At 28.9% G+C, this 8,610-nt stretch overlaps 1 protein-coding gene across 1 annotated transcript; it reads right to left on the minus strand.

Moving 5' to 3' along the window:
* Positions 1-4,787: 4,787 nt before the first annotated feature.
* Positions 4,788-8,610, minus strand: LOC136972940 (polyadenylate-binding protein 4-like). Its single transcript, XM_067267598.1, has one exon. It carries the CDS (start codon positions 8,278-8,280, stop codon positions 6,718-6,720), a length of 1,563 nt encoding a protein of 520 aa, XP_067123699.1. The 5' UTR covers positions 8,281-8,610; the 3' UTR covers positions 4,788-6,717.

Raw genomic sequence — 8,610 nt, forward strand, 5'->3', positions numbered from 1 at the left:
AAATGTGGCCATTATTAAAGAAAAATTAAGAAAACAATCTAACACAGTAGCACTTGCACTTCAGAAAGCAGTCATTACTGTGATATAATCACATGACCAAAATACACTTTGTAATTAGCTGTATGGAAATGTAAAAGTTTGGAAATAAATAAAAAACAAAAAACATCACATTTGAAAAGAAAACCAATTTTTTGATACATTTTTCAACAGAAGAAACACTCATTTTGGAAAAAAACTATTGTAGCACTATAGAGAAGCATGTTATCAATGTATTGGTGCCATGAACTAAAACAAAATACATAATGGAGATACATCACTTTGAAACTAAGCTCTTCAATTAGTGAACAAATGCCAAACACAACAGACACGCAGACGGAATCTCTGAAAAGCAGACTGTCTACACAAAACATGGATGGTTGAGAGGTCTGTTATTTAATACTTTTATTTCTCAAGAAAACAATTTTTCAAATTTTTTTATCTGACATTATGTATCAACTAGGTATTAAAATCTCTGACAAAGAAAGCATGTTCCACTGTACTGTACCTCTGCTAGCAAGGATAGCATTACATTTGAAAAATGCATTCTTCACATACCAATAGCTGTGTAATATATTCAAACTAGCACATTGGTTAATTTCTCATTTTACATAAAAACTCCTACCAATCATTTTAATTTACAGGGTAGAATAATAACTCAATATGAGTAAAAACAAAATAAAGATATAACAAGCCATATTTTACCATGAATATGTGGTGACAAAACATAGAAGCCTGATTGGTTGTTTTTGTTTGAATTCAATTTTTTATCACTCGGCAAATATAAAAGTTTTAAATGCTACAATTGTTCAAAAACAAGTAAAAACATTTGTTAAAGTCAACAAGTTTGATTCAAAGTTGAAATGATCTTTACAAAAATTGAAACATGATTTGCTCTGCTGTATACAATAGATTAATCTAAGGCAACATTATAATGGAGGAAAACTAGTTATAGTAGCTAAACCAAGCATTTAGTTAACCAGTAGTTTAATGAGACAGTTGTAACTAGTTTCATTAACTAATAGCCCATCTCTAAACGCGTGTATAAAATAATAAAACACAAGACATGAAAAAGATACCTTGCTTACAATCTTTTTTCAATGACATCCAAATAGAAATACAGGATACAGAAAAACAGTAATGTAAAATAAATTTAAACATGACATCCTTATTTGTTCTGTCTTTATCTCCAATTTAATTTCATTATCAGATCCTATAATTTTTTTTTATTTTCATTAATGAATGAATTAAATAAAGCATGAAATAGTTATGTAAAAATATTTCAATATAAGTTATATATTTAAACTGCAGAATCATATTTCAAGACAAATTTAAATAAATTTTAGAAGTCAACAAATCATTTAAGACTAGCTTTAATTGACGCTTAAAATTTTATATAATTTTTAATAGTTTGAATTGAGTATTTTTAGTTTCTTAAACTCCATGAAATTAATTGCAATGAATACAAGATCCCATAAAAATGTAATTATCACAAGTAAATGAGAAATAGATTACTGAGAAGACTAGAATAATGGGCATTACTTTTATGGAGTAAAACTAGTTATTTTAGTAAGATTCAAAATCTAATGGATTAACAAAATAATACAAATAGCTCCCAATGTATAAAAAGAATTTAAGAATTTGTAAATAAAAAGAAAAACCATCTGTTATGTGTCTAAAAAAATAGGAAATGTATGAATTAAGAAAGATTCAATATGAATTCTGATGTAAGTCATCCAGCAAATTATTGAAGTATATATAATAATCTAGCCAAACTTAAGACAAAAAATGCACTACAAAAATGGTTGATATACTGATAAATTTCTTTGTAGAAATTATTTGAGGTCTAAAGGTCTGAATAATAAGGTTAAAGATTTAGAAGTATAACTATTGAAATTTGTAGACAAATAATCGTATCGTCGATATTTTATGAAATAACAGTATACAGTAAAACCTCACTTATGCAGTTATCTTTGGAGTTTACAGTTTCTGGCCACATAACCACATCTAGGTGGCATCTCATATAGTAAAAAATTGATATAAAACTGTAACTGGAGTACTGTACCAAATCCTGCTGAAAGTTTAATACAGATTATAAAAAGTAAACAATAATTTGGCATAATACTGTAAATTCTTTGCAATATACAGTAATTCAAACTTTCCTACTGGGTAATGTTAACACTAAATAATAGAATATTGAAATACAGAATACATGTACTCCAAATGCAAGCTGTTTGCAATAGATTAATTGATGTACAGTACCATACTAAACACAATTGTTTAGTGTACATAGATGGAATCAATATCTCAATGAAATCAATATATTTATGAAATAGTAGCAAAAATTTTATTTAAATACTGTATTTTAACAGAGGTCACTAAATATGCACAATGTTCAAGATGCAAAAGTGTCAAAAAAAGAATTAATAATTAATGCTTTTTACAGCTTTTACATCAGGCTCGTTGTTATTTTTCTTCGTTAAGTGTTACAGGTAACGTAACAGTGACAGACAGATCATTGCTGATTTAGTTATATTTTTAAAAGAATACAAGTATCAGATGTATACAATTTTCCTTCTTCTTACTAAATTTAATTTATCAAGTGTAACTAAAGATTTATTTTATTTGACAGACACTTAACTAATGATGATCTATCAGAGGAATCTCAGCAAACTGTTCCAAAACTAGTAACAAAGCTCAATTCTATTTAATGCTTTAAAACACTATGCTGAATTTAGAAATATGGGATTTTTCTATTCTGTTGGTCACATAAATGGGATAAACATCACTTTAGGACACTCTTATCTTGGCCACCAATATGGAGTTTGATTTATATGAAAACTTGTGTAATTTTCACAGAGTAATTTTGGGTGGCCACAAAGCAATATTTTACTATAATTAGATATATAATTACTATAAAGATAATAATATCTAACAGCAAACACACAAAAATACGTATACAGGGAATAATATTTAAAGTCACATTATACATACATATTATAGATAACCTTTTAACCAAAAGTTTATTACCAATTAATCAATGATATTTAAATTACTACTAATATTTACATACAACCAATATTAATAAATATTGTACTGTATTTGTATTGTATTATTTTTGCACAAATATATTCTGAAACAATAGACTTACTGTATGATAAAATGTAGACTGAATTTTACTTGTTAAAATTTTCCCCATATCAAATGTGTTCCAATAAACTGGATAAAAGTATCTGAATAAATAGCAACACAATGCAATATTGTTGTAATTAATTAATTAATATCAACATTATTATATAAAATAAAATATATGAATGAAATATCTACTGCAACCTTATTTATTACTACAGATATCTCATATAATTTTCAGATCTAGGTTAGCACTTGAAAAATCTCTACGACCATCAGCATAATAATAAAAAAATATATTTTCTAATAAAAGTTCAATAACATTGATATGCAATTATTTTACATGTACTAATTAATGCCCATCATCCAATACAGCAATGTTATATATAAACTAAACAACTAAACAGAAAACTATATTCATAGAGGTAGAATTGTCAAATTATTTTATGCCGTATTATTTTGAAATGAACTGTGTTACATCAGATTAAAATGCAAGATTTTGTACATGTTAAAATATGTTGAAATTTTTCAATTATCATTTGAATCAATTTTTGATGTACTTAATAATACATTATGAAAATAAAATTTAATATTATCAATTCTTGTTGTTATTTAGATATGAAAATAATGAGTATTACTTTAAATGTTGACAATAAGTAGACTACTTTGTTATCACAATTACAATTAGTAAAAAATTGTATACATAAATATATATTAGTATGAATTTGTCAGGTTTTTTCTAAACATCTAGTAATTACAGTATATAACAAATGATAAATTCAAAGCTAATAGTAATTAATTAATGAACTAGTATTACATATTCAAATTTGTAGATTTGAATATGCAAAACTAGTAATTTGAATGTTTCTAAATAAGTATCCAATTCATTTTTTGCTAGAAAGCAAAAACATTACATTTTAATATTAATTATCTTTATAATTGAAATATATTTTCAGAATTTCATTTCAAATTTTTACTTTTTGTGTTTGATTTCTGTGGAAAAAATAAACAATGACATCAAATCTTATTAAACATATAAATTAAGAAATTCTTTCTTCAAATCTTCTAACAATTATTTTTTCTTTCAAATAAAATATTTAAAAAATGAATATATTTGAAACATTTACATAAATTAATAATGCAGCTTCACTTTTTACTTCATTTTAAAATAATTAGTTTTTTTAAATCTCTTTTTTCCCTCCTTCTTAAATGACCTAGTTTCCATGATAAAATCTTGTTTCTAACAAAGTTGTGACTAAATTAAAACTGTTTCACTTATGATTCATTATATAAATAAAACTATTATTTAAATTATGATTTATAGTTTAAATATAGAAACATTTTAGAGAAAGTGCTTAAATGTGGATTTTTCCAAGAGTCAAATCTTATTTAATTATATTGGTTATTTGCATCTGCAAAGAATATATCTTGTTTTGATGCAATATGCATTCTTAATTTCATACTTCCTGTCTTAAAATTTCTAAACAATAGATATAATAAATACCATAAGAACTGATGATTACTACTTACCTTTAAATATTTTCTATAAATTTTGAATAAGTATACTATATTACTCATAAAACAAATTTAAGAAATTTCTAATTTAAATAAAACTCTTACAATTTCATATTATTTACACTTTTTATTAGAATAAATAATGAAAAAATATACTGTACATATGCCTTTATCAAAATATTAACAGGCTGATTGCTCAAATTTAGTGTATACTTCCTGGGCTAAAATTTGAAATTAAATAAGGCAACAATTTCATTGTTGCTATAAATATTACATCGTATAGAACAGCAAAGATGTTATTTTTTTTCTTTTTAATGTATTAGAATTTTAAAAGAATAATTGTATTATGAGCAGCATCAACAAAATTAGAGAATTACAGTAGAAATTGTGAAGAATCTGACATGCTACATTTAATCGTTTGAACAATTAATACTACCGAATAGTTTTGCTCAAGAAAAATTTTCCTTTATGCAGCATGAAAATTTCTAAATTCTATCTTAAATCCTGCTTAATTTTGCTAATTATAGGAATTAATTCAAACATTGAATTTTAAAGTCAACATCCCTTTTATAAAACAATCATTTCTTGAAGTATTTAAAATTCGAGCTGAATCTGCATGCACTCAACAAAGCAGTCATCACAGTCGGAAATAATTCCGTGTTACGAAGATTCCATCTTTATTACTGTTTTTCTGAAACATTTCAGTCTTTTTTTATTTTATGATATAAACTACCGTTTTAAATACTAAATTTACGATAAATTATCAATTGAACAAATTAAGCGAAATATTTCGTTACAAAAAATTTTGTGAAATTATTTTTAAACTATGACATTCTATAACCATATACTTGAAAACACAAATGCAGTTTATATAATATCCTTTAATAAAACATTCACACAGAATTCCAAGTTTTATCATTAACACATCAGTTTATGAAACATTTTCATTAAGGAACTGTTATCATTTTCATTAAAGTATTTGATATTATGAAATATAATATACATTCTTATATCTTAAAAGTGAATAAAGAATGTGATTTATTTTGATCATAAAAGTGGTATAATTTCTGTTTAATTTTCAATATATATTTTATAAAGCACCAGCAAAGCAAAATACTTCAATATATTATTTTGATAAATATTAATAGAATTTCTATTTATCATCTAAATAAAATATAATTTACCATTTTGTGCTTTTCAAATGATATACATTAGACAAATCTAGAAAATACAACTAGCTATTTAGCCTGAGATGACTGTACTGTGGAATAAGCATGCGTAACAAACAAACACAAATTAGATAAAAGAATAATATATATCAACCCTCCATGTAATAACAAATATAATTATTCATTTAAAATCACCAGTGTTTTAGCCACAACTGCTCTAACTCTAGGCTACAGCAATTTAGTCTAAAAGACACTAAAGGCAAAAATAATTATAGAATTTCTCAAAAGCAAAAACTTAATAAGACAGTATATTATTATAGCTATGTAACTATAAATGTACAAGATTTTAATACTATCTATGAACACTAATATACTGTTAACCATACTTTACTTTGTAGACAGGAAATGCAATGAAATTTTCATGTTACTATGCATTTATATTATAGTTCATATATCATATATAGTTGATTTTATTTCAGCAAATATTGCATGCTGCATTAAAGTTCTGTATAACCTCAACAATGTTAACAATGTTATCAAACAACCAATTTATGTGAACTGGTCGACATTCTCTCGAGATTTATATTAGATAGTTCTTTCCACACAAAATTCTGCATTTCTGTACAATTTCAAGGAAATTTCAACTCCCCAAAAGAGTGAGCAGTGTGAGCTAATATTTGACAAACAAACAAACAGTAAAATCCCATCATCATCATCATCATCATCTTCATAGTAATTTGTTTGTAAATAATGCATTAAACTATCTTGGTAAATTATTTTGATACTCACACACACAAAATCATATAATAAGTTTACAAGTAAAATAATACATTGTTCTGTTCTATAATCCTTGCAAAACTTGTATTTCCTAAGTTGTTTGCAGATGTAAACTAGGATTTATCTGTAGTTCATCACCAGTATTGAAATTTGACCTATTATGAATTGCATGTGCAATGTTTGTGGCTGGAAGCACTGCAGGACAAGTAGAAGCAACGTGGGTCGGATTTAAAGCTGTTGCACATTCCTGCACTGGTATGGGTTGAATGCCCATTCCATGTAATCCTCCAGTCTGTGCACCATTTATTCCCGGTGTCGGATAAACTAACGTCGACTGCATAGCAGGAAAAGTTGCAAACGGTTGACAAATTCTAGGTTGGGGCGACCACCTCGGAGGCACCTGCGAAACGTGAAGCGAAAAATAATTCTGTTGAAACTGAGGCATCGAGGGAACGTAGTAACCGGTATTTGCCGGAGGATAAATTTGTCCGATCTGTTGCTGTACACCGATGCCGGCCATTCTCTGCATGTACTGAGAGGCCAGCTGCGCCCGACGATCTTCTTTGCGCTGTGCCAATGCGACATACAACGGTCTGCTGGCCAATATTCTTCCATTCATGGCGGTGACGGCGGCCGAAGCCTCGTCCGGAGAACTAAAACAAACGAATCCAAATCCCTTCGACAATCCGTGCTCATTGGTCATAACTTTTGCACTAGTGATATTTCCAAACGGAGCAAATTCCTTGAAGAGAATATCATCGTCGATGATATCGTCTAAATTTTTAACATACACATTTACCTTACGATCCACTTTTAGCTGTTCAAACTTCTGTTTCAATTCTGCCATTCTGTCCGCCTTCTTCTGAGCCTGTCCCACGTACAATATTTTTCCGTTGACGTTCTTTCCATTCATCTCCTTGATGGCTTTCTCCGCACTCTCCGACGTCTCGAAACTAACAAAACCGAATCCTCTAGACTTTCCATTTTCATCTGTCATGACAATGGCGGAGAGAATTTTACCAAAGACTTCGAACATCTCTTTAAGTTTATCACTGTCTAGATCAGTTCCGAAGTTTTTTATGTACACGTTTTGCATATGAGAAGTCTTACCGTCGTCGTTTTCTTTTTGCGGCACGTACTTCTCCACGGAAACCACCTTTCCACAAATGATAATTCCGTTTCCCCCAGCGATGGCCTCGTCCACCGCCTCTTCATTTTTAAACTGAACAAATCCGTATCCTTTTGACTTTCCGTTTTCATCCGTCATTATTTTGGTGGCAAGGATTTCCCCGTAAGAAGAAAAAGCATCCCTCAGTGCCTTATAATCGACATTTTCGTCTAAATTCTTAATAAAGATGTTACCACCGCCTGCAGGAGGTGTATCCTGGGTCCACATGGGTTTGATCCTCATGGGTTTACCTTTCATTAACTCACTATTCATTTTTTCTAGAGCTTTTTCTGCATCCGAAGGTAATTCGAAATTGACGTAAGCATAGCCCAGGGACTTCCTGGTAGTCTTATCTCTACACACGCGGATAGACAGCACTGGTCCTGCCGACGAAAATTTTTCGAACAACATAACTTCGGTAACGTCGGGATGAAGATCGCCTACATACAGAGATGCAGAATCGCAATTTCTTCCGTTCGAATCCATATTTAATTCTCGACTTATTACCAGATGTTAGGCCTAATTCTGTTACTCGGATACACGTTTTCGTTCTCTTTTCAATTTCGTATCTTTAGAGTCTATCGTAGGAAACCTACTTCGTCTGATTGTAATATCAACTCATAACCTACTAAATACCTTAAATATTAAACACCTCCTCTTCTTAACGAACTCACCGACGTGGCTATTCCGATAGCGAAGAGTGAAGAACAACACCGTGCGCCATGTTTACTCTCTGATTGGTCGATTGTAAATGGTACTCTATTCCGTAATTGGTTGGAAAGTTTGAATTGGAACGTATGCAATGTCTACTGGATA

The sequence above is a fragment of the Centruroides vittatus genome, unplaced genomic scaffold (genome assembly GCF_030686945.1).
Source record: "Centruroides vittatus isolate TY-2023 unplaced genomic scaffold, ASM3068694v2 contig_3067, whole genome shotgun sequence".
Classification (NCBI taxonomy): Eukaryota; Metazoa; Arthropoda; class Arachnida; order Scorpiones; family Buthidae; genus Centruroides; species Centruroides vittatus.